The sequence below is a fragment of the Capra hircus genome, chromosome 17, assembly GCF_001704415.2.
Source record: "Capra hircus breed San Clemente chromosome 17, ASM170441v1, whole genome shotgun sequence".
In the NCBI taxonomy this organism is placed as follows: Eukaryota; Metazoa; Chordata; class Mammalia; order Artiodactyla; family Bovidae; genus Capra; species Capra hircus.
In genome coordinates this window covers 22724381-22751964 of record NC_030824.1, presented here as the reverse complement: position 1 = coordinate 22751964, position 27584 = coordinate 22724381, and the positions used below count along the sequence as shown (strand labels likewise).

Genomic DNA, 27584 nt, shown 5'->3' with positions numbered 1-27584 from the left:
TAGGTCTGTCATAGCTTTTCTTCCAAAGAGCAAGTATCTTTCCATTTCATGGCTGCAGTCTCCATCTGCAGTGATTTTGGAGCCTAAGAAAATGAAGTCTTTCACTGTTCCTACTTTTCCCCCTTCTATTTCCAGGTCCCTGCTGGTGATAGTCTGGAACAAAGCCAGGTAGCAACAGCTGAATTTCTGGAATGGTCCACCCTATTCCTTTGAACCTGAGAACGTGATGAGATGTCCCTCTTATGATGCTATAGGCACAGGTGAAGTTAGGGAGAGCTGCCCAGCTGAGCTGGGTGGGTCTGCTGTAGTCATATGAACATTTGGAAGCAGAAGAGCTTTTCTGGGTGGTGACAGAGGGAAACTCAGAGGTTGCAAGCATGGAAAGGACTCTATGCACTGTTAGTGGTTCTGAAGATGGTGCAGGGTGTGGGCAGAGAGAAGGAAGTGGAGAGGGGCTCCCGGCCAGCAGCAACAAACCTAGGAACCTCAGGCATTCAACTGCACAGAGCTGGATTTCACCAACCACTCCAGTGAGAGTGGAAGTGGATTCGTCCCCAGAGCATCCTGCTAAGATGCTCTGCTCTCAGCCTGTGGACCCCAGAGCATGGCACCCCGCTCAGCCCACTTGGATTCCCGACCCACAGAACTGTGAATGACAGTGGGTATTGTCTGAAGCAGCTGGCTTTCTGAGAGTTTGCTGCCCAGATGGTTCATCCACCTCTGGGCACTGGGTACCACTCTTCCAGTTCATCACAGACCCCACTGCTTGGACTTCCAAGCCACGTGGATTTTACACAGCCAGCATCACTTCCTCCTGGAACGTGGTTCGGCTACCCTGCCCCCATTCCTGCCGTCTCCCTCCCCTTTGGCTAGATCAGGCGGGACCCTGCTCCCTCCTGGCATCCGGGCCCTTACCTGTTTAGGGGCCCGCAGTAGCTCCTCAGCTGTGGCCACAGCCGTGACAGCCCTGCTGTTCTCCGTGCTGGGATGGAGGGCGACAGACAGCCCAGCCACAAGCTGGATGGCCAGGTCTGACACCGCGACTTTGTCATCCAACACAGTGACGGTCTTCTCAGCCAGGATGGAGTCAGACAGAGGGGACAGCACCTGGGGGACGGGCAGACACAGACCAATCCATCACATCTGCTTCTGGATGGATGTTGGAACCTTTCCCAGCTATGCTTTGCCCATCCCTGCAGGGTACAGAATAGAGTGGGAAGGAGCCAGAACGTCCCTCTATACATTATCCTGTGTTATGTGAGAATCAGATAAAGTCACTCTTCCCTGTGACACTCTAGCTCTATCTTTTGGAAACTTGACCTATTAAAATCCATTGTGTCTTTGAAAGGAAATGACCCTCCCCGTTTAGATGAAGCTCTTTGCATACTGCACAAACTGGTCAACCATACGTGGCAGTCCTGCTGCCTGGACTCACGAAGAGTGACGCCCCAACGGACTCTGTTCGGCCTGAGTCCCATTCTAAGTGAATTAGGCCATCAACCGGGGAACTGAAAAATAGACCGCCTAGTCTCCCCTCCAACCCCGGGTACAATGTATCCTCTGCTGAAATGTTACTTTCTGCTTCATTTGTTGTTTAGTTGCTAAGTCCTGTCCAACTATCAGGAACCCAAGGGACTCTATCTAGCCTGCCGGATTCCTCTGTCCATGGGATTCTCCAGGCAAGAATACTGGAGTGGGTTGCCATGTCCTTCTCCAGGGCATCTTCCCAACCCAGGGATCCAACCCACATCTCCTGCATTGGCAAGTGGATTCTTTACCACTAGCGCCACCTGGGATGCCCTTCTGCTTCATCTCATATACCAAATGTTGGACTTGGGATGTCCACGTGAAATGGTAGAAATATATCAATCTTTCCCACCTGGGGCGGTTGTGAAAGGATCCAGAAGGACACTTCAAAAAGGTGGAGTCGCACACACTACTATACATAAGACAGATAACCAAGAAGGACCTCCTGTACAGAACAGGGAGCTCTACTCAGTATTCTGTGATAACCTACATGAGAAAAAGTCTAACAAAGAAAAGACATATGTATTTGTGTAACTAAATCACTTTGCTGTAACACCTAGAACTAACACAACAATGTAGATCAAACTATCCTTCAGTAAAATTAAACAAACAAACAAACAAAAACCCTCCACAAAAGGTGGAGTCAGTAGTGTGGGACTTGATGGGCTGAATGAAAGGCCTTCTGTGCCCTCCCATCTGCCCTGAAATCCCACCCTTCTATACATTTCCTTGGGCAAAAGGGACAGCAGGATTTTGAAGAGTTGGTTGAAGGACTACATATAAACTACAGGCTGACTTAGGAAAGAAGGGGGGAAAGGAAGAAAGGAAGCCTGCCTTGGCCACTGGCACCAGTATTGCAGAGTGGGGAGCAGGTGCTTTCTAAGAGGGTGTAGGAGGTGCGGATTGGAGAGGGGGCGCCGACGGTGGAGTAGCAGAGGCAGGGCGGGCTGGGGTGCGGGTGGTGGGAATGAAGGACGCAGCAGAGCGTGGGGTCACAGAAGGTGCTAAGGGGTGCACCGCCACCTTCTCGTTTGTTTGGAAGGAGGTTGGGACTCAAAGGGGCTTCCCTGGTGGCTCAGGTGGTAAAGAATCTGCCTGCAGTGCAGAAGACCCAACTTCAATCCCTGAGTCGGGAAGATCCCCTGGAGAAGGAAATGGCAACCCACTCCAGTATTCTTGCCTGGAGAATTCCACGGACAGAGGAGCCTGGTGGGCTTCAGTCCACGGGGTCACAAAGAGTCGGACATGACTGAATGACTATCACTTTCACTCCACTTTACCTGGGACTCAAAGAACTGGTCCAGACTCACCTTCTGGTGTCCAGAGGATGTCATCAGAGGACCCACCCCTGCTAGCAAACTTCCTCCCTCCAAGGCACACCACACTCAGCGATGGGTGTGCAGAGGTTCCTGGCTCCAGCTTCCTACCTGGATGGTTGTCATGCCAACCTCCCGCCCGACCAGGATCCTGCTGTCTTGGAGAGTGGCCACATGCGGTTCCTCCAGCTTCATGAAGTCGGCAACCAGGTGGGTGATGTCGAACTGCCAGTCGGGACTGAGCAGGTGGCTCGGCTGGCCCCAGGGGCCAGCCCCTTCGGACACAAACTGGGTGAGGACCCGCACCATGGCGTGCTGGTACTGGAGGGCACAGCCCCGGCCCCGCCGCTCCTCCTCGTCCTCATCCTCGCTGTCTCGTGTGGGCCTGATGGGGAAGGAGAGGAGACTCTCGGGTTAGGGGATAGAATTCATGATGCTCTGGAGTTGCAAAGTAGATACCTCCCCATCAATTGCCAAGAGATAGCATCCCAGGCAAGAGACTCAGGACCACACAGAAGCACCAGCTCTTTTTTAGACAATGCAAAGAAGCTTTATTGTACTTGCCAAAGGAGGAAGGTAAGACTTAATTGGGAAGGAAAGATAAACATCTCTCTCCACTTAACAGCACGACCCCATATCTCCAAGAATTTCCCCATATCCCACCTCCTGTATATGTAGCCCACAAAACACTATCTCTCTCAAAGGCATCTGTTGACAAATAAAAGATGTAAGAGTTAATATTTATTAATACTAAAGCTATACTGTCCATGAAGTAGCTGAGAACCATGTATGGCTATCTACAATTTGATTTAAAAGAAGAAAATTAAGCAAATCCCAGCATTATATTTCTCAGTCACTCCATAACCCCTTGTGCTAGTGGCTACTGTATTGGATACTGTGGTTCTAGAACATTCTACCACTGTAGAAAGGTCTATTTGTCAAAGTGGTATGATGCTCTGGAGATGTGCCCATGCTAAGATCTTCATGGATGGATTCTTAACACCATGAGGCAAAACTGTAATTATTCTTATGTCCAGATGAGGAAACTGAGTCAGAGATGTTGGGTGGCTGGCCCAAACTCACAAAGCTAGAAAGCAGCCAAGCTTGGATTTGAAACCAGCAAGTGTCAGTTTTTCCTTCTTCAGGGACATGGAACAAACCCACATCTTGGTCACTTGAGACCACTAAATGGTCTGAAGTCTTGGCTGGATTCACAGCTGTCTTCCTCATCAGAGGAGGACAAATTCCTTCAACTTCATTCTATGAAAGTAGACTTACCATCTCATTGTCCTATTTATCTTTCTTGAGATAGACACTACTTGTTCCTTAAAAATCAAGACTCTGGTGCCTGGGAGACAGTCAGGAAAATGGCCCTGATGGAAGATGTCATATAGGAAACCAATAATTCAGCAACAACTGTTATGTAGCTGACCTGGGGGCCACAGAGCTGAGGAAACAAGACTCCAGATTCCCACACAGGATGATCCAGAGTCACATGGAATAGAAGTTTTTCTTTTGGTTTAAGCGCAGACAGCACCCCGATAGTCCAGTATAAATGCATTTAGATTTTATCCAATAATTTGATATGCACAGAGTTTTTTTAAGATTATAGATATTCACCCAGAACAGAAAAGCAATCGCTGTTTCACATAGACAAAATAAGCCCAAACTTTAATTCTCTGGGGGTTGAAAGGCTAGAAAACTATGTTGCTTTTGTGGCTTCCTTCTGGAGGGGCACTTTCAGGAGAGAGATTACTAGGAGCCCATGCAGAGTGCAAACAATTGGATCTGATACTGACGTGGCAGCTTAGCAGCCTTCCTGCCTGGCTGGGTTATCCTGAGTCTCGGTTTTCCCAGAGGATTGTTGTTAGGCTGCAGAGGCATGCACAGTTCGCATCATGTGATCACCATGGTAACAGCATCACCTGGGCCCTGCACTGCCTCCTGCATTGACTCCTTTGTTGACATCAGTATCCACAGCCGCTGCCGTCATGGTTCTGATGTGTCTCCCCATCCCGGACTCACCTCTTGCTGGCCACGATGGGCACCCTCCAGCCTTTAATCTGGCTCAGCTCCGTGTCAGAGACCTCGATCTGCAGGGGCAGTCGGGGCACCCATACGGTGACGTGCAGGGGGGCACTTAGGTGCTGGTATGTGAAGTTCACCACCACATCCACCTTGCCTTTCATCTCTTTGCCATTGACAAAGACATAGTCACAATGGTCGGACACCTGCCAAGAGAGAGGGGACGGAGGAGGAGAAGTTCTCTGGATCTGAAGACCACCTTTCAGCCATTTGTCCTTGTCTCTAGCAAAGCACACAGGCTTAATGTAGGCTCTCCTCAGTGCGGAGACTGAGACAAGGATTTGGTGCAGTCGGTTTACTTGGGAGATGACCCTATGGAATGGGGACCAGGGAACAGACTGAGGGAGCCAGAGAAACGAGAAAGGTCAGTAGAAAGGTCCATTTTTGCATTTGGTGCTGTGACCATTGAGCTCTGTTTTTCAGGGATCTTGTGGAAAGCCTCCAGAATTGTCAACCTGCAGGATGAGAGGCAGACATATAATCTACCTCTCCTCTGTCTCACTGGGTGAGTGCTGCCCATGTGTTCCCCCTATTCCAGGCTGAGGCACAATCCCTGGGATGGAACGCATGAGCAGTGTGAGAGAAGCAGCAGTCACCAAGCGAACTTGAATCTTGGTAGAATTGCAGCTGGGACTGAACTCTGGGTGGATTCAGGGAATGTGATGCGGGTACCAGAGGGTGTCTGTTCTCCAGGCTGATGTCTGTCCAGAAGATCAGCCACACTCACGTCCCACCCCATCCAGCCCCCCAAGATCTGAAGGGCTTGTACTTCCTCAAGAAGAAGTGGAAGAAGAAGAGCCTTCTTCCTCAGCAAAGCTCTACTCCCAGTTCTTACATCCACTGTTCCAGTTACATGCAGCCCTGATGGTTCCCCAGAACACCCAGGTCTTCGTATATGATGTTCCTTTTCCCTGGGAACGCCGTTCCTTCTCTGCTTGCAGCACTTCCCCTGACCCCCTAGGATTATTTGTGTATCTGTACTGTTACTGCTCATTCTGTGAATGGCAGCATCACATTAGTGAAGATCAACCTGTTTCTTTCCCCTGAATTCCCTCCCCTCTCTTTTCCCATTTCTAGCAGATCATGGCCTCGGGAAAGAGATAAGACAGAACACAAAGCAGAACAAACATAAACAAAATAAAAATAAAAGCCTGCAAGCATCTAGATTTTGTGTTCCTCTGCTGAACCCTTAGGAAGATGGATCTATTTACAGCCCCATGGATACTCAGAAACAGCTTGAGGATGCCTGTGCTCCCTGGGAGGAGGTTGGAAGGAGCAGCATGTGCAGGATGGGACCACATCAGAGGTAACCCACGTGGATTCCAGCTGATAATGGGTGGCCCCGAGGAGCTGTGAACAGAGCACTTTAAGGCTAGAAGCCCCCTCCCCAAGGCCTTGATAGTAGTTACGTCTTCTAGAAATTAGACTGGGATGATGTTTCACCACCATAATGAATTGAAAACTGAAAACAGAAATCAAGATGGGTTATAGAGACACATGACCCATCTTGCATAGACAAGTTTACGGGATCACACTGACCCCTTGTGTAAAGTTGCATTTTCAGCTGCAGAAATGTAAAACCATTGAAGGCAATAAGTATACCTTTTCCTTCTTTGAAGCAGGAGCTCAGCAAAGTGGACTGAATGGATGGTTGCATGAATGGGTGGATGGATGGATGAATGAGTGAGTAGATGGACAGATGGATGAATGGGTGAGTGGATGGATGGATGGAGGGTGGATGATTGGATGGATGAATGGATGGGTGAATAAATTACTAAGTGGATGGATGCATGGATGGATAGACAGATAAATGGATGGATGAATACATATCTGCATGGGTGGATAGATGGACGAATGGATGGATACATGTATGCATGCAGGCATGGATAGATGGATGAGTGGATAGATGGATGCATGCATACATGGATGAATGGATAGAAGGATGGATAGACGAACAGCTAGTTGGATGCATGAACAGAGCTCTTTTTTCATGGGGATGTTTGCTTCAACATAGCCATAGATCTTGGGGCAAGAGGAGATGCAAAATATTGAGATAACTTGGAATAGAGAACAGTGGAAACACAAGAAATTACTTTGAAAATTTCCAGAAAGCTTTAGAGCAGTGTTTCCTAACCTTTTAGGAGTCATCGACTCCTTTGGGAATACACATAAAGTTAATTCTTGCCATAGAAATGCATATACACAGAGTTTTGTGTAGCACTCCAGAGTTAAAGTCACACATGGACTCTTTGAGCAGCACTTATATACTAAGTGGTAATAACCAACGTGCTTATCTGTCTCCCGTCCAGGTTGTATACTCTGGAAGGAACAGTATCTCCTTCAGGGGGTCTATGGCTCCGGTTAAATAACATCCGATGCTGAGCAATGAACTCCTGTGATTGCACTTTCTTTCCCCAGCTTCTAGGAACTACAGATGACTACTCTGGGCCCGATTTTCGACTTCAACTTGCACTTCTGTTTGGAGGGGCAGCTGGTGAGGGCTGGGCTGAGTGAATTTCTTCCATCTGCTGGGGATAGTGGCAGAGGGCAGTTGGGAGGGGACCACACGAATGGATCTTCTCACTCATGGTCAGAGTGGTTTAAAAGAGTTTACATACTGATTAAGGGTGGAAACCAATTTTCATTGTGCTCCCAGACTTGTCATTAGCATGTAAACACTGTCCTGGATCTGGGCAGGCATTAGCATAATAGCCCAGCAAGAGTTATATCAGTAATCACTTCTTTAATCAATGTTGTAATTTACAGACCATTGACTTTCCTCATTTATTACCTTTCTGAGCTCTGGTGGGAGGGAACCTGGCCGCTCCAGAATATATAAATAATTAAGAGGAACGCCAAGGGTATGCAGCCACCGGGCATGATAGAGCCATTGTCTCTGTTATTCCTGAAGGTGCCATAAATGTCTGGGGAAGTCGCAGGCTGCATTAATCATCTCCTAAGTGGTTAGCAGTGGGAACCACGGTATCACAAAATGAGCTGGCTCATCTGCAAAAAAGGAATCCATCCCCACTACGGGAATCTTTGCAGCCCCTCTGATCCATTTCTGGGAATCTCTTAAATTTCTCATTGTGGGTGGGCTGCCTATTAAGAACACTACCTCCTGCTGCTACTGCTAACTGTGACTTTTTAAAATAAACTTATTTTAAAAAAATTATTTATGTTTTTTGGCTGTGCTGGGTCTTCATTGCTTCACATGGGCTTTCTCTAGCTGTGGCAAGCAGGGGGCTCTTCTCTAGTTGAAGTGGGAAGGCTTCTCGTTATGGTGACTTCTCTCATTGTGGAACACGGGTTCTAGAGCATGGGCTCAGCAATTGTGGTGCTCGGGCTTAGCCAACCCTCGGCATGTGGGATCTTCCCAGACCAGGGATTGAACCCATGTCCCCTGCATTGGAAGGTGGATTCTTAACCACTGGACCACCAGGGAAGTCCTCACTGTGACATTTAAACTACAGCTTTTGAAAGCATTGGTGGCCACAGAATCAACCAGTCTGCTCTTAAGGACCTTGACAGGCCAGGCTGGGTCACAAGGGTTCTGGATGAGTGGCATATGGTTGGTTGATATCTTCTGTCATTCAGACTTTGGTAACTTCCCAAGGATGTCACCTGCTTCCTAAGGTAGAGGCTGGGGATGACTTTCCATGAGGAAAGCAAAAGATATCTGCTGGTCAGCCACCAACATCCAATGAGACTTTTGCCTGGATTCCTGCAGCCAAGCAGGTTCTCAAATTTGAGTATGCATCAGAGAGGGCTTGTCAAGTATCCACAGATGGTTGAGTCTACCCCTAAAGTCTCAGATTGAGCAGGTCTAGGGGGATCCCCACAGTTTTGCTTCTAACAAGTGCCTGGGAAATGCTGATGCCTCAGGTCTGAGGACCACAATGAAGAGATTCACTCCTTGAAATAATGCAATTGCTCCTTCTATGATTCCATGGCATCATGTATGTCCTGTCTTAGCCTGCTGGAGCCGCTATTACAGAATATCCAGAGGATGGGGGGCTTAAACACCAGACATTTACTTCTCACATTCTGAAGGCTGGTAAGTCCAAGATGAAGGCGCCGGCAGATTCTGTGTCTGGTGAGGACCCGATTCCTGACTCATATATTCTGTCTTCTGTCTGTGTCTACACTTGTTGGAAGCGGTGAAGGAGCTCTTTGGAGCATCTTATAAAAGCATTAATTTAGGGACTTCCCTGGTGGTCCAGTGGCTAAGAATCTGCCTGCTAATGCAGGAGATATGGGTTCGATCTCTGGTCCAGGAAGATTCCATGTGCCTCAGAGCAACTAAGCCCATGCACCTCAACTCCTAAGCCATGCCTTAGAGCCTGGGAGTCACAACTAGAGAAAGCTTATGCATCAGTGGAGATCCCCAAAAAATCTCTGGTTGGGGAACTAAGATCCCACAAACCTTGCAGTAAAAAAACAAACAAAAAACAAAATAAAAAACAATCTTTTTTAAAAAGTACTAATTTATTCACGAAAGCTCCACCCTCATGACCTAATCACCTCCCCATTCCTCCCCTCCCCCCCCACTTCTAATACCATCATATTAGGGTTTAAAATCTCAACAGAAGAACTTGGGAGCCACACAAACATTCAGTCCATACCTGCTCCTTTCATTATTGTAATCATCTAGCTCTGATGCTTTAAATATCATCACTGTGTTAATGACTCCCCAAATCCCATCTCTAGATAACAAAGTGCTTATTCAACATCTCTACTTGGCTCTCTAATTAACATCTCCAACTTCATATGTTCAGAAATATAGCTCCAGGTATAGGTTTTGTGTCTTAGGAGACCGAGGGTTGCAAACTGAAATCAAGTTCAGATACAGAAAAATGATTTACACTTCTTGTGCACCTGAGTGTGTATACCTGCTCTAGTAACATAAAATGTCAAATGTCCTTGCACTGTGCTGATGCCTTGTTTTACATTTGCCAGGTGCTTTCCCCATCATTCTTGCCCTTGGTCCTTTCTAGAGCTCTGGACAGCAATCAGGATCTCATTTTATTTTTATTTTTTAAATATTTATTTTAGGTTGTGTTGGGTCTTAGTTGTGGCATGTGGGATCTTTCGTTGTGACCCATGGCTTCTCTCTAGTTGTGGTGTGCGGGCTCAGTAGTTGCAGCATTTGGGCTTATTTGTTCCACAGCATGTGGAATCTTAGTTCCCCAACTGGGGATTGAACCCTCATCCCCTTCTTGGGAGGCGGATTCTCAACCACTGGACCACCAGGGATGTCCTAGGATCCCATTTTAGAGATGAGAAAACTGAGGAGCACTGAGGTTGTAGCTTGCCCAAGGTGGAGAAGAGGGTTTATGACAGCTAGTGCAGGACCTGATCAGACTGCTTCTATTATGTTTTCTGAACAGGTAATATCCTGAGATTGTGGCCTTAGAAATCACCTTCCTGCCATGTGAACGTTAGAATCGTTTTCATTCATCTGAGCAAGGGGACCAAGGAAAGGGGCCCTGAGACAGGCCACTGGCCCATGGACCAGCTCAGATCCTTTCCATCAGCTTCCCTGGCTCTCCCTCACTCTCTTGGCCCATCCCAAATAAGCCCACTCAGACAGGCTGGAATACTGGACAGGGAATGCTGTATTAGTTTCAGGTGGACAGCAAAGTGATTCAGTTATATATATATATATACACACATATATATGTATGTGTGTGTGTATATATATATATATGTATATCTTCTTTTTCAAATTATTTGGGGGGTGCTATTGGAAGGGACAGTGGTTGGCAGCTGGTCTTGGAGGTGTTGAAAGCCAGCCCCAGAGGTGCCCACATCCCACAGCAGGCTGCCTCCCCTTCTGTGCCTGCTTTTCTCCCATGCTTTCTCCATCCTACCACCTATCATAGTTACTGCCCAGATTTATTTATTTAGTTAGTTATTATTCTCTTAATTTTAATTATTGCACAATGTCCTCATGGGAAGTATGCAAAGTGTCAACCCCATCCCACCAAGAGCTAGGCTGAGCGATCCTTGACAGGGCAGGCTGCGGGGTGACTGGGAGCTATGCCCTGGGAGACTGTTTGGCAGACTATTTCTTCATGCAAATTACTGGCAACCAATGTGAGGTTCTCTCAGTGGGGAATTAAATGGCCGGAAACTGCCGCAACATCTCCAGAGAAGAGTGTTTCCAAGGCAGCCATGCACGTGCCCTTGCTGAAGAAGAGGCATGCAGGCACCCGGTCCCCTTTTCTTCCCCTTAGGGGACCCTCAGGGTTGCCCCTACCACTTTGCCCCTGACACTCACCCACCTACTGCACACACAGGGAACATACACATCTGAGGAGATGGACTCTCATGGGTGATAACCGTTTTATAGCAGCAAAAAATGTTCTCTGAGTGCCTGAAGTAAACTGGGAACCATTTTAAGGGGTCACACGGATCATTTCGTTGGATCCTCACCATGAACACAGGACAGAGCTACATTTTAAGAATCACATCCATATTTCAAATGAAGAAACAAAAACACAGGGAAGTGATGTAACTTGCCCAAGAACACACAGATGGTAGTTAGTGAGTCAGAATTTAAACACAGTCAACCCCAGAGCTCCGCTCTTAACCATGGTGCCTCCTGGTTTATGGGCTGTTTGAGTTGTTGATTTTGATTCTTATTCCTTTTCTTCTACTGTGAGCAGACAGGCTTTATTTGGCGTTGATGGCAGACCTGGCCATGTGGGTAGCTCTGGCCAAGAGAATGAGGAAAAAGTTGACAGCTAACCTATCCAAGCTCAGACTGAAGAGTTGTCATGTGTTTCTGCCAGCCCTTGCGAACTTTGCCACCAGAGGAACTTAAACTAGCTGAGACCTCTCAGCCCAGCCCTGGGATGAAGCATCTGGACTCCATCACTGCCTGATGTGCAGAGAGGGATCCAGCCCAGCTGAGCCCAGAGACCATCAGACGATCTGCAAATGCACAACCAAGAGAAAATGATCATTCCTTTCAACAACCGAATGTTGGGGTCACTTGTTACGCAGCAGAGCTGACTGAGTTATTCTTCTAAGCGCTGTGGTGAAGAGAACACTGCCTGTACCATTCAGGAGGCCTCATATTCCTTCCCCTCCACACTCCATTCTCCCTGTATCCCATACCCCTTCTCTCCTCCTTAGGCATTAGAGAGGCCACAGCAGGAAGAGCCCATGGTTTTGGAAATTCTCCACATCAGAGCTTCTCATCCAGGGGCAGTGACTTCTGCCTGGCCCTAGCTTTGGTCTGGGAGAACTCCTTTCCTTTCTCTGTGTCCTATTCTCGCACAGAACTTCTGGCTTATCTAGCATCTTCCCCACTATCTGCCCTCCCCCTGCAGCTGCCAGAGAGAAAGTTTTATGTTTGCAGGAGGTCTGCTGCCATTTCAGCAGTTTCTTCACTACAAAAGCGCCTGACGCTTACTTTTCTGACGTCCCTGGAAAAGAAGAACAGGAAAAGGTGGGGGAAGGCAGGGCTAAGCAGTATTTCTGGGACGATGTCTCTGCCTCCCTCCTCTTTGCTTCCTGCTCCTCGCTTAAGGATGGCCAAACAGAAATCTGTTCTGTGATAAATCATACTTTCTCCAGCTGACAGTGCAAAATGCTGCCAGGACTTGGGAGATACTGAGTGGTTCTCAGCTCAGGACTCCTGTCCACCCTGGATCTGGTGGTGCTGGGTGGAACCTGGCCCATGTAGGCCAACTGGACAGCAGGACCCTCCCCAGGGTGGTCAAGCCCAGAGGAAGCTGGATTTCCTCGTTAGAGGCTCCAAATGTGTGGCCAGGCTTGCACTGGAGTCAGGGCTGACCCCTCACTATTCTTCATCTGAAAGTGAAAGTGGATCAGTTGCGTCCGACTCTTTGTGACCCATGGACTATACAGTCCATGGAATTCTCCAGGCCAGAATACTGGAGGCTCAGCTGGTAAAGAATCTGCCTGCAGTGCAGGAGACCTGGGTTTGATCCCAGGGTTGGGAAGATCCCCTGGAGAAGGGAAAGGCTACCCAGCCCAATATTGTGGTCTGGAGAATTCCATGGACTGTATAGTGCATAGGGTTACAAAGAGTCAGACACAACTGAGCGACTTTCACATTCTTCAGCTAGCACACCAGGATTCCTTCTTTTTACAGTTACTTCTGTATTGCTATTATGCACCAGGCATTTTCCCAGGCACTGGAGATGTAGATGTGATAAGGAGACTTTAAGGATGTTTTGATATGGGGAGTGTTGGGTAGATGATAACAAGTCAATAAGAAGACACCTGTGGGCAATAAATACCATGAGAAAAATAAAAGAAGGGAACAAGAGAGGGAGGATTCCAACTATCAAGAAGGTGGCAGCCTTGTGAGATTTGGGGGAGAAATTTCCAGGCAGATATTCTTATCTTCCTTATCTAGCATTTCTTAAGTACCGCTGTATGTCAGATTCTGTGCTAAGAGGACATTAAGGACCGACTCCTTTTGTCCTCACACAAACCATTTTACAGAGGAGGAAACCAAGGCACAGAGAGGTTGGTTAACTTGTCCGAGGTCACACAACCAATTGTATTGGACTTGGATCTGAAAGCAGTTCTTGAGTTCCAGAAACTTTCCCTTAAAAAAACAACTTTGTCAATTTAGTTGGTGGAAAGTTATCTCAGTGCTTCTATTTTAGAATTAACAAGAAAGTCCTTGAGGTTTGTGATCAAGTCTTCTTTCTTCCTGTGACCCTCTCCAATTCCCAGACACTAGTAGACAAGAATTTTACTAAACTGTCTTTCTTTTCTTCTCTTTTAAAAAGTTTGTCTCATATAATTATGCTCAATAACTTGTGTAAGTTCAGGGACCCATCTTCATCATCTCACCATCTTTATTATACTGCTAAAAGGAAAATCAGGGGCAACATAATTTTTTGGAAGAAAAAAAAATCCTTTGATTTTTTTTAAACATCTCTATTGAGATATCTTTGACATATCAAAATGTATCCAATTAAGATGTACAACTTGATGCTTTGATATATGTATCCACTGTGAAAAGATCTCCATAATCTACACTAAACAATGTATCCATCTCTTGACATAGTTATCATCATGGGTGTGTACAGTGCATTGAGAAGATTTAATTTAGAATCTATCCCTTTGGCAAATTTCAAGTGTCCAGTACAATAAGCCCTGGTCCTTCACTGCTCTCTTATAATGTGCAAAGACCCTAACGTAGTAATATTTTGACCTTTTGCAGAAACGGAAGGAAGGTTGGTAAATTCAAAGCTAGAGAAGCGGGCTAGGGTGTGCTGGGCAGGTAGAGAACGGCATCCCAAATTTGCCAGGAGAATTAAACTGAAAACCCCACAAATACAGGGAATTAGCCCAGTGTCTGGCACATATAGGCAGACACACCACACAGGTGCCTGGCAGATTTGTTGGGTAAGTGGATTGTATTAGTCCCGGAAGTGTGTAGATAAGGGGCTTTCATTTTTCTCATGCTTTGAACTGTGGGGAGAAGCTTCCAGAATGCTGAACTTATATAGCACTGTCTTTGCTGTGTGTGCACATCTCTCTCCAGCACCTTGTGCCCTGGGCCACCGGTTGTGCCATCAGCCCGGCTCTTTGCCTAACGATGTCACTTGAGATCCTAAAGTCCTGGTACCCAAGATGCAAGGTCCAGGGCTGTCCTGCTGAGGGGACTGAGTGCCTCATGGCTTCTCTTTGAACCTCTAGACTGAGAAGAGCTTCCCCACTGCTGCTGCTGCTGGCAAGTCACTTCAGTCGTGTCCGATTCTATGTGACCCCATAGACGGCAGCTAGAGAAGATTTATTTCAAAAGCTGCAGCCACCACCTGAACACTGGAGCAGAGTGAGGAAGAAAGGGTATAATTATAGAGGAAACCAGGCAGCAGGGATGGGAGTGGTCCAGCCATGCAGGCTGAAACGGGGGTTTGGGGAGGGATGGTGCTAAAGCCCCAGGACCATGTCTGCTGGTCGTGACCACACCTGTCTTCCCTCAGGAGCTCAGGGGCTCTGGTGAAGCTGGAAGGGTGAGTCTGAGTTTCTAGCAAGTCCTTTACATTGTTACAAGTCACGCATTTTCTCCTCCTCTTCATTTTCTTTTTCTGATCTGGAATCATTCCATGACAGCCTTCTACATGCTATGGTGTCAATTTCCTTATCAACTATCCTCATGCCTTCAATAGCCAAGCACAGGACCCTTATCCTCCTGGGAGAGCTCAGGGCAGAGTCTTACCGGGGGAGTTTAGACTCTTCCACTTCGTGTCCTTGGCCTCCATCAGAGCTGATCACTGCTTTAGCTAATGTCAGTGTGTTCATGGCTTGGTTGACATTAGGCCTCTTCCCTAACCCAGGCCAAGTTGAGAAAGGCCCTGGGACAGGAGGACAGGGAAAGGGTGGGTAGCTGAGAACAAGGGGTGGGAAGGGAGGAGCCTCTACTCCAGGCACCCAGTTCTCTTCTCTGTGGCCCCTGCCCTAGTTGCGCTTGGGAACCCTCCCCTCCCCCACATCAGTCCAGAGGTTCGGGTGGAGTTCCACCTCCAGCCTCCAAATTAGGGTCATGTGACCACGACCTAAGCCACTCAGAGCTTCACATTTCTCTGGCCACAAACGACTGGCTCAGGGGTGAACGCATGACTTAAGCTGGCACAGTCAGAGGGAATCTCAGGAATTTTTCAGGCCAGGCTGACATATCTAAAATGTAAAATTTTTCATGCCAGACTGCTACATGTAAAGAGATGGTGTGCAGCCACATTGGGACAGTACAGCTCATCCAAGATTTCAGTCAGTACAGGTACAGAATACTGGACCAAAAGACAGAGAGGCAGAAGTAAAATACTGACTGATGACCTCATTTGAGCTCCTGGATTCAGCCATTCCTGAAGCCAGATCGCTTTACTGTGCAAATATAGAAGCCCTTAAAGTTCCTTTTTTGGGGTTTAATTCAGTTGGGGTCACTCTATCTGGTAACCAGTAACATGTTCTCAGATACAAGAGGTAAGATCTGCTGGACCAGCCCAGACCCATCTGTGTGTATCTCTGTCCTTAAGCATCTCAGCAAGAATGACAAGATAAACAGGTAAAAAGGCATCATTGTCATTAAGCTGACACCGTATGGTGACTACTAATCCTCTGACAGCTCAGAAACTGACAGTCAGGGAAAGAAAAATGAGAGTAAATCAGAAGCAATTTAATAGAATTCCAGATCAGGTTCAGTGGACAGTTATTTTTACTGCCCAGAACACAATCATCTTATTTTCTGTATCGGTTTTCAGGTATTTTTCAGGGGAATCTCCCTAGGTCTTCACGTTCAGCTCATGTACTTCAAGGGTCTTGAAATCAGCTATACAGTGGGGCATACCCCAACACATCACACTGCCCTGGCCACAGGGGTTGGTCCAGGGATGGTCATATGATTCTTGTCGAGCCCAATAACAGGAAGTCCCAGGATTTTTGATGCAGGGAAAGTAGCATCTCGTTTCTGCTGGACTTGGATCTGAGAAGCGGTGGATGTATGGCCTCTGAAACCACTTCTAGAAAGTCCAAGGCAAGGACTTCCTTGGAGGTCCAGCGGTTAAGAATCTGCCTTGCAATGCAGGGGACATGGGTTTGATCCCTGATTGGGGAACTAAGATCCCACATGCCACATGCCAACTAAGCCTGAACTACAACTAGACAGTACATGTGTGGCAATGAAGGATCTCGCGTGACATAACAAAGATCCTGCGTGCTGCAACTAACACCTGATGTGGCCAAAAAAAGAAAAAAAGAGGAGAGAAGAGAGTGTTTGGCTTGATAGTGAAAGAAAGAGAGTCAAATGCAGAGCTCAGAGGTGCAGAGAAATTGATTTCTGAATCCATCTGTGTCTGAAGCCTGCAGTGCCCTAGACTTTCCATTTATAAGACAATTTCTCCCTTAACTTATTAAGTCAATTGGAGAGTTTTCATCATTCAACAAGCACATCATCCTTGATAAAGACATGATGGGCCATTGGGAAGTTGACATACGATGCTGTCTGAGACAGAATCTTTGTAATCAGATGGATTTCAATAGGGAGGTCAATGAGGGGTAAAAATTTTAGTATCTGGCAGGAGCAAAAGCAGACACAGGAGAGAAGTGTTTTCCAAATCTAAATCTCCGCCAAGGCAAACGAATTCTCTACCCTGTGCTTCCTGGAGCTGGCCAGAAACTTTTCTTCAAGGCAAGGGCCATACATGCCCAGATTCAGGATTTCTGGGGCTTGACAACCTCTCTTCCCAATTAAGTAAATCTAGATGGAGCCTCCCTTGGCTCAAGTGAAGTCTGACTCATGAATAAATGGTCTTATCTTTTGCAAAAGTCTTTTATTAGAACATAGTGTTCTTGGAAGCTTAAGACAGAGTATTAGACCAACCTGTTCTTTCTTGGCCAGCCCCAGTCATTCACTTCTGCCTAGCCACCTCTCCTAGGGACGACCATTTGGCTTAGCTCCTACCGGCTGGGGGCTCTGGGTCTGTGCTTCTTGAATAACATCTGGGATGATAGAAACGTCCAACACCTGGGCCGTCCAATGCCCTACCAATGTGCTATTCAACATGGTAACCACGAGTCAGCTGTGTGGCCAGTCACACCCTCTCTGAGTGTGACAACCACAAATGTCTCCAAACATTGCCAAATGTTCCCTGGCAAAGGATGCAATCCTCCTAGGGAGAGAACTCCTGCTCTAAGTCTATCTGGGTAGTAAGAAGAGCTAACTGAATGTATGGATAGTAAGAAGAGCTAACTGAATGTATTGTCCTACACACTTTATTTCTATATGTTCTCTGTGTGTGTTCAGTCACTTCAGTTGTGTCCGACTCTTTGTGACCATATGTTAAAACTCAGGATTCCAGGTGGTGCTAGTGGTAGACATAAGAGACACAAGTTCGATCCGTGGGTCGGGAAGATCCCCTGGAGAAGGAAATGGCAAACTACTCCAGTATTCTTGCCTGGAGAATCCCACAGACAGAGGTGGGTTAGTCCATGGGGTTTCAAAGAGTCAGACACCACTGAGCGACTTAGCACACATGTGAAAACTTGCAGCAGTCTCAGGAGGTTGCTATAAGTATGTACCCATTTTACAAATGAATAAACTGAGGCTTGAAGAACTTGCAGAATGCTAGCTCTCAGATGTGCTATTTCAACTGCACTTTGCATCCCAGCTGGAGGGAATTCTTTGAACATTCTTTTAAATTTAATTACTTTTGGTTTCACTGCGTCTTCATTGCTGTGTGAAGGCTTTCTCGAGGTGCAGTGAGTGGGGGCAGCTCTCTAGTTGTGGTGGTCAGGCCTCTCATTGTGGTGGCTTTTCTTCTTGCCGAGCACAGGCTCTAGAGTAGCAGTGGCACTCGGGCTAATATGCTCTGGGGCATGTAGGATCTTCCCGGATCAGGGGTCGAACCTGTGTCCCCTGCATTGGCAGGTGGATTCTTAACCACTGGACCACCAGGGAAGCCCCAGCTAGAGGGCATTCTGATGCTAGAAGAAACTTTCATGAAAGGAGCTTCCTTGCTTTACACTGGAGACCCCTGGCCCAGAAGGAGGCATGGCTGGGCAATGTCCCTCAGCCTATGCTGACACCTGGGACTCCTTTGTTTTTCTTGATTTTCTTTCATTCTTAGAACCAAATGGCTCTTGAGGATAAAGACCTTTCTATGTTTCTTCCAGAGCCTGTATGATACAAGATGCATGAATAAGGAACTCTCTTCCCTTCTTTGGAAAAGGTATGCCCATTTCCCTACTGGGCAAGGGGCTGCCACTCACAGAGGTTATGAATCTCATGACTCTTTAAAAACTTCAGGCTGTTATTAAGGAACTTAGCTCTCTCAAGGACTCGGATCAATAGTAAATTCGGCAGGGATAAAGCTTTGTGCTGAAGGGAGCCAGTGTACCAGGAAAAATAAGACTACTGCTTATGCGCGATTGCTTTCTAAGTGTTGGAACTAAGGTGGACTCACTCCTTTGGTCAGCGGGGGAAAGGAGGTGCTGCTGGTTGCCCATGCGCATAATTTTTAGTTCTACATTGGGATCCATTAGGGAGTTCCCAGGTGGTGCTAACGGCAAAGAACCTGCCTGCCAATGCAGGAGACGCAAGAGACGTGGGTTCGATCCCTGGGTCTGGAAGATCCCCTGGAGGAGGGCATGGCAACTCACTCCAGTATTCTTGCCTGGAGAATCCCATGGACAGAGGGGCCTGGCGGGTTACAGTCCATGGGGTCTCAGAGAGTCAGGCACGACTGAAGCAACTTAGCACACACATATGGGATCCGTTAGCTGGAACCATGCCCTAGAGGTTAAACAGGCTGCGCTGAAAATTCATTAAATGTGCTTTTAAAAGGATGCTTTAAATCTCAGCATTCCTATCCTGTCATGGGGGGTGCCTACCCCCTGTGGCCTCAGGAGCTTCAGAGAAAAGACATGCAGGGCTGCAGACCAGTACAGAGGTCACCCAGGAAGCAGAAGGCGGTGTTTCCTAGAGTCAGCCTGGTGAAGATGAGTGGATTCGTAGAGCACTGTGAAAATGAAGGACACACCATCAATAGCAGGCACCGATGGGACTTCCCTGATGGTCCAATGGCTAAGAATCTGCCTGCCAATGCGGGGGACACGCGTTTGATCCCTGGCCTGGGAAGATCCCACGAGTCATGTCCCCCGACTACTGAGCCTGTGCTTTAGAGCCCATGTGCCGCAATCCCTGAGCCCACCGGCCCTAGAGCCCATGAGCCGCAGCAAGAGAAGCCACCACGATGAGAAGCCTGAGCACCACAGCTGGAGAGCAGCCCCGCTCACCGCAACGTGACAGAGTCCTCACGCAGCAACGAAGTGAAGCCAAAAACGGATAATCAAATATTTTTAAAAAAATTTATTTAAGAGAAACCAAGCAGGCACTGACAGTCATTCTTTTCTCTGCTACCTGGCCTGAATATCCCCTCCTTGGAGGCCACCCTATCTGGAGTCATCCTTTAGCCCAAGGCCACGCCCTTACTTTTCGGTCCTCATCTCTACATGTAACATACACTTATCTGCTACTGTCCACTCCCTCCATCACTAGAATGCCAGGCTCCATGAGAACGGGGTGGGGAGGGCATGTTCTATTTCTTGCTGAGTACCCAGTACCAGAACGGTCCTTAGTAAAAGGGCAATGCATCTTTGTTGAATGAATCACTAGGTGGTTGTAGAAAATACTGTATGTTATTTTGTTGAATCTGAGATACCATTACTTCATGAGTCACGAGTAAGAAAAGCTGTGCAAATTAACCTATGCAGTGCCATCCATGCAAGGCTCATCTTTATTCCAAGGATGTTCAAGTGTGGACAAATATTTATAGCAGGAGTCCGGAACCTCCGGGATCTAACGCCTAAAGATCTGAGGGGTGTGTGTGTGTGCACGTGTGTGTTAGTCGTTCAGTAATGTTTGACTCTCTGTGACCCCATGGGGTGCTGCCCACCAGGCTCCTTGGTCCATGTGATTCTCCAGGCAAGAATACAGGAGTGGCTTGCCATTTCCTTCTCCAGGGGATCTTCCTGACCCAGGGATCAAACCTGGGTCTCCTGGAGCTGATGTAATAATATTATAAATAAAGTGCACAATAAATGTAATGTGCATGAATCACCCTGAAACCGTTTCTGCCACCTCCCTGGTCCATGGAAAAATTGTCTTTCAGGAAACCAGGCCCTAGTGCCAGAAAGTTCGGGGGCCGCTGTTTATAGCAAGGACTCTATGATGATGATTTCTTAGGTGTTGGAAGCGCTTGTCCCTCTTAGTGTTTTCTCTGCTCGTGCTGCTCCTGGGCTTCTGTTGGGCACATGGTTGCCCTTCTCTGGGCTGTTGCCTTTTCATTTCTTGCACATAAATCAACAGAGATGCTGATGTTTGCGGGTCTTTCCACTCACACGTTATTACTCCAATTGACCTAAACCCCAAATACACGGCAGACCAGACCCCCTGTCACTCACTGCTCCTTTACATCCCTCACTGGTGAAGCTTCATTTCCCAAATGCCCACCAGACAGGGATATTAAAGAAGCATTGCAAGAGGAGAGAGAGGAAGAAGCAGAAATGCGCATGTGATATGACCCCACCTCTGCAAAACAGGTGACACAGTTGGTAAGAACCCGCCTGCCAATGTAGGAGACTCAGGAGACGTGGGTTTGATCCCTGGGTCTGGAAGATCCCCTGGAGGAAGAAATGGCAACTCACTCCAGTATTCTTGCCTGGAAATCCCATGGAGAGAGGAGCCTGGTGGGCTAAAGCCCATGGGGTCGGAAAGAATTGGACTTGACTGAGCAAACATACACAATGCTGCAAAACAAGCCAGGCCAGAAAAACCCCTTCTACATGTGCACACACACACACACACACGCCTTGACATGTATGTGTTTATGATTGTATGAGCATGAAGAAAGGTATAGAACGAGATCAGGTAGGTAATTAACATGGATTACCTGAGGGCTGGAAAGGTATGCTATACCACGTGTGTGTCTGTGTCTCTGTCTGTGTATCTATAGATCTCCCAATTTAATTAAATTTTTTTTTCCTTTTTGGTTTACAATATTGTGTGAGTTTCAGGTGTATAGCAAAGTGATTGTTACACATTTATATATATATGTATATGAAATCTTCTCTTTATCAGATTCTTTTCCATTATAGGTTACTACAAGATATTGAATGTAGCTCTCTGTGCTATAGAGCAGGTCCTTATTTATCTATGTTATATATAGTCGTGGGTCTCTGCTAATCCTGAACTCCTCATTTATCCCTCCCCTCTTTCCCCTTTGGTAACCGTAAGTTTGTCTTCTATGTCTGTGAGTATATTTCTGTTTTGTAAATAAGTTCATTTGATTTGCCTAATTAAAAAGTCCATGGTAAAAAATAGTTTGTATGATATGATCCCGTTCTTGTAAAATAAGATCGCTCTCTAGACGGTTATCCATAAAGTGTCCAAAGAGATTACGTACAAAATGATCGCCAAACTTTCAGGAAGAGACCACATACTGTATGATTCCATTTATGTGAAATGCCCCCAAAAGGCAAATCTACAGAGACAGAAAGTGGATTAGTGGTTGCCCAGGGCTAGGGGTGGGAATGGGGATTAACAGCAAATGGGGTGACAAAAATATTCCAAAACTGGGTCATGACAATGGTTACCCAACTCAGTCAATCTCCTAAAATCTCACTGAATCATACACTGGAAGTAAGCTGCAATCCATGCTAATTTTTAAATAACACTGTTCCTGCCACAAAAATATACCTGTAGGCAGCCAGTCTGTAACCCCTGGCTTACCTAATAGGGTCATCAAGGGGATTACCCAACTCAGAGTTAAGCCCTTTACTTGAAAAATGAAACTCCTGAATCCTCACAATAACCCTTTGAATTAGATACAATTGTCTCTCAGGGTGATTGCAAATCAGTGATGGTAGAGGTTTACTCACCAAGTCATGCCCGACTCTTGTGACCCCATGGACTGTAGCCCACCAGGGTTCTCTGTCCATGGGATTTCCTAGGCAAGAATACTGGAGAGGATTGCCATTCCCTTCTCCAGGGGATCTTCCCTACCCAGGGATCAAACCCGCATCTCCTGCACTGCAGGCGGATTCTTTACTGCTAAGCCACCAGCGAAGCTGCGAGTCAGTAATAAAGACCAATGATCAGCAAGGACCTAGTACATGACCATGACTGGGGGGAGGGGGCCTCTAGATCCAAAACCAAGTACCTCTCCCCTGCCCCTCCTCCCAAAGTTACTTTTCAGCCACTGGAAAGAGCATTGCTTGTCCAGCCACAAGCAAAGGAGGTATCCCTCAGGGCAGTGATTCTCAGTGGGGGTGATTTTGCCTACTAGGGGACATTTAATAATGTCTGGAGACATGTTTGTTTGTCACAACTCAGAGTGTTACGGACACCTATTGGAAGAAGTCAAAGAGGCTTCTAAATATCCTGCAATGCATGGGACAGTCCCCATAACAAAGAATTAGCTGGCACAAAATATTAAGAGTGGTAGGGTTGCAAATCCTGTCTCTGAACTTGGGACTTTGCTGTTCAACACAGCAGCCATGAGCCACACGTGGCTCTGGGCCACTTGAAATGGGGCTCAGATAGAGGTGTGCTCTGTGTCAAACATATACTGGATTTGAAAGTTGTTGCTATTCAGTTGCTAAAGTGTGTCTGACTCTTTGTGACCCCGTGAACTACAGCATGCCATGCTCCCCTGTGTTTCACTATGTCCCGGAGTTTGCTTGAACTCATGCCCTTTGGGGATTCCCTAATAGCTCAGTTGGTAAAGAGTTAGCCTGCAATGCAGGAGACCCTGGTTCAATTGCTGGGTCGGGAAGATCCGCTGGAGAAGGGATGGGCTACCTACTCCAGTACTGTTGGGCTTCCCTTGTGGCTCAGCTGGTAAAGACTCTGCCTGCAATGCAGGAGACCTGGGTTTGATCACAGGGTTGGGAAAATCCGCTGGAGAAGGGAAAGGCTACACTTTCCAGTATTGTGGCCTGGAGAATTCCATGGACTGTAAAGTCCATGCGGCTGCAGAGTCGGAGACGACTTAGTGACTTGCACTTTCACTTTTCACATGTCCATTGAGTCGGTGATCAGATTTAGCGCCCCAAAATGTGAACGTCCTATTAATAATTTTCACATGGGCTACCTGTTGAAATGACAATATTTTAAATATAATGGGTTAGACACATGCATTAAAAATCAAATCCACCTGTTTCTTTTCACTTTTTTATTGAATGTGACAACTAGCCAATCTAAATTACTTATGTGGCTCATGCTATATTTCTATTGGTCAGTGTTGTTTAGAACTTCCGACCACTTCCTCTTCTCCTCCGACAGGCTTTCGAGGTCTTCTGTAAAGGACTTTGGGATCAGGGTTACCATCAGGTCATAAACCACTGTTGGGTGAATTAGAAAAAAGCATCTCTTCTTTCAGACAGTACTTCCAACAGTCAAAAAATGGTGGTCTGGCAACCCACTCCAGTGTTCTTGCCTGGAGAATCCCAGGGACGGGAGAGCCTGTTGGCCTGCCGTCTATGAGGTCGCACAGAGTCGGACATGACTGAAGCGACTTAGCAGCAGTAGCAGCATATTGCTGGGATGCTTTACTGCCACCTACTGGAAGGTTTGTGTAACAATTTAGACAACCGTGAACGTGGCATCCAGTGCAGTGAACAATCTCAACAAAGCTGGGCTGCACGTGTCCATTCTGGGGGTGCGGTTTACAGCGAAGGACTTTTCCACTCCAATCCTCCCCTTCCATGGCCTGTAAGGTTCTCTTCCATGCAGACATGTTGTTTTTAACTCCGGAGAGAAGACTGTCTGCTACTTGTCAGACTTGATTTGGGGCCGGGGGCGGGGGCGGGGGCGGGGGCGGGGGCGGGCGGGGGGGGGATCGGTTCGGGTCAAGAGGGAAACATTATCTGGATGCTTTCTCTTGGATATGTATGGTTTTTTTTTTTTTTCTGGATATGTTTCTACTGATTTCAAAAAATACACAGAAAGACCAAATGCTTAATTTCTGGCTTCAAAAAACCCTCACTGTCTTATTCTTTGAGCAAGCATTGCAGGCGCGTGATCATGGTAAATGTTGGTAGGAAAGATCAGAAAGTAGGGTCCTTGCCTCAAGACAGTCTCAACTTATCCCCGCCCCCCCCCCCACTTACCTCCTTGTAACCATAAGCTTGATTTCTACATCTGTGACTCTATTTATGTTTTGTAGATAAGTTCCTTTGTATCTTTCTTTAGATTCCACATGTAAGTGATGTCATATGATATTTGTGTTTTTTTTGTATGACTTACTTCACTTGGTATGACTATCTCTAGGTCCATCGAATGGCGTTATTTCATTCTTTTCATACGGCTGAGTAATATCCTATTCTATACGTACCACATCTTCTTAATCCATTCATTGGTTGATGGACTTTTAGGACTGTGCTTCCATGTCCTGGCTATTGTAAATAGTGCTGCAGTGAACACTGGGGTACTACATATACAACAGATAACTAACAAAGACCTGCTGTCTAGCACAGGGAACTCTACTCAATACTCTGTAATGACCTATATGGGGAAAGAATATGGAAAAAATAGATATACGTATGCTGCTGCTGCTGCTAAGTCGCTTCAGTCGTGTCCGACTCTGTGACCCCATAGACGGCAGCCCACCAGGCTCCGCCATCCCTGGGATTCTCCAGGCAAGAACACTGGAGTGGGTTGCCATTTCCTTCTCCAATGCATGAAAGTGAAAAGTGAAAGTGAAGTCGCTCAGTCGTGTCCGACTCTTCACAACCCCATGGACTGCAGCCTACCAGGCTCCTCTGCCCATGGGATTTTCCAGGCAAGAGTACTGGAGTGGGGTGCCATTGCCTTCTCCAAAGATATATGTATAGGCATAACCAAATCACTTTGCTGTATACCTGAAACTAAGACAACATTGTAAATCAACTGTACTCCAATAAAATTTAGAAAAAGATAGTGTCTAAGGCAGGGATTCTCGAGGAAAACTTTCTCTTGGCAGGACAAAACTTTTATTTTTATTTAAAAAATTAAAAAAGATTTTTTTTTTAATGGTAACTATCTTAGACCAGCAGACAACATAGTCTCCATGGAAACTTACTCAAAAGCAGTCACAGACAATATAGAGACAGATTTGAAAGAATGAAATTTTGCCATTTGCGTCAACGTGGATGGACTTGGAGGACCTTATGCTAAGTGCAATACAGCAGACAGAGAAAGACAAATACTGTATGATATCACTTATATGTGAAATCTAAAAAAAAAACCAAGAAATTAGTAAGGAAAACAAGAAATAGGCAGACTTGCAGACAGAGAATAAGCCAGTGGTTACCAGTGGGGGCAGGGGTGACAGGGGTAGCGGACAAAAGGATTATTATGGGATTATAGTAAATCACGCGAACTGCAAAATATTATAGGATTTAAAGTATATTCTCTTCAAAAAAATTATTAAAAAAAAAGAAATAGATTTGAGTGGTCAGGTTTCAATAAAACTTACTTACAAAGCAGGTGGTAGGCTGAATTTGACCCAGTGTTCATAATTTGCCTCATGGAACAGCGGTTTCAACACCTGCCCCGTGGTTCAGACGCATGCGGCCAGTATGTTTTATATTTTATTTTTTGCCCATTGTAGTCTTCTTTTTTATTTGTTGCCAACATTGACAAACAGATGACTTTTATGAAATTTGAGGCGTCTCTTGAAGGCATACCAATCCTGAACTCACATTGATACACAGCCGTAATTCTTTGTGACTCGGTGGACTATAGCCTGCCAGGCTCCTCCATCCATGGGATTTTCCAGGCAAACTGGAGTGGGTAGTCATTTCCTTCTCCAGGGGATCTTAATCCAGGAATTGAACCCAGGTCTGAGCCACCAGGGAAGCCCTCTATAGTTGGCAGGAGTTGACCATGGCTGCCCTTCCAGAAATGAGCTTGTCTGATTGACCACTTCACTCACTCAAATCACCCGCTTGGTTACTGTAGGTACTTGGGTCTGACTTATGGTCCACAGCACACTTGATGGCAACAAGGCTGGCATGATGTCAAATTAAGAGATGGAAATGGGAAAGTTTAGTGAAGCCCAGAAAGGTTGTAAACACAAACCAACTCACCAGACCTCTTATTTCACCAGGCTAACTTCTCTTGGTAAACAAGATGCCCCCATGAAGTTTCCACCAGCTCAATCCAGATGACTGATGGAATCACTTACTTGGCACATTTTTTTTTTCTGGCTGCGCCACCTGGCTTGCAGGATCTTAGTTCCCCAACCAGGGATTGAATCCGAGTCCCGGCAATGAAATTGCTGAGTCCTAACCCTTAACTGCCAGGAAACTCCCTGGAATCACTTACTTTGATGACCTCCTCATCGGTGGACTTGCATTCCACGGACTCCGAGATATCTGTCACGATACTGTTCTCTTCCACGGTGACCACCTTGATGGGCATGGCAACTGTCTTTCCCGTGAGGATGGCGGTGTTCAGGATCTCAGTGTCCTGCCGGAAGAACGAGACATACCTGGGTTAAGGGAGCTATTTGGTTCTCTCAGAGACTAGGGGAAGCCTTCCACGGTGTGTGCCTCTTCTCATTTAGACAAGACATGGCTGCAGTTACCTTAGGAACCTGGGCAAAAGGGTTATAGGTGTCCTGCTTGCTAGACAGAAGATCATCTTAAGGTCAAGGACCCTATGTGCTGTGTTTATATGTGAAAATGAGCGGCAAGTTCAAATTGTGTATTTTGGAGGTTTCTAGAGGAGTCAAATTTGTGGTTTAAAAACGATTTAAAAATGAATGTTCAACAGTTTTATGGACACAGCAGGGGCGGTAGGTGGGGTATGAATTGAGAGAGTATCATTGAAACATATTTATTACCATATATAAAGTAGATAGCTAATGGGAAGTTGCTGTATAACACAGGGGGCTCAGCCCGGTGCTCTGTGACAACCTCGTGGGGCGGGATGGGAGGTGGGTGGGAGGGAGGGGTGCTTCCCAGGTGACTCAGTAGGTAAAGAATCCACCTGCAATGAAGGAGACACAGGTTCAATCCCTGGATCAGAAAGATACCCTGGAGCAGGGCATGGCAACCCACTCTAATACTCTTGCCTGGAGAACCCTGTGGACAGAAGAGCCTGGCGGGCTACAGTCCACA

General features: G+C 46.7%; 1 protein-coding gene across 2 annotated transcripts in view; it reads right to left on the bottom strand.

Moving 5' to 3' along the window:
* TMEM132C (transmembrane protein 132C) overlaps positions 1–27584 on the bottom strand; it is a 448582-nt gene that overhangs the window by 9529 nt on the left and 411469 nt on the right. The window contains exons 1-5 of one of the 2 annotated variants that reach the window (XM_018061408.1): positions 15752–15755; positions 13061–13062; positions 4869–5074; positions 2955–3228; positions 916–1107 (exon numbers count right to left, since the gene is read on the bottom strand). In XM_018061408.1, the coding sequence (XP_017916897.1) occupies positions 916–1107; positions 2955–3228; positions 4869–5032 (630 nt within the window). In that variant the 5' untranslated portion in view covers positions 5033–5074; positions 13061–13062; positions 15752–15755. Of the gene's footprint in view, positions 1–915; positions 1108–2954; positions 3229–4868; positions 5075–13060; positions 13063–15751; positions 15756–26787; positions 26932–27584 lie in introns of those variants that run through there. The other variant, XM_018061407.1, reaches the window with a different exon arrangement.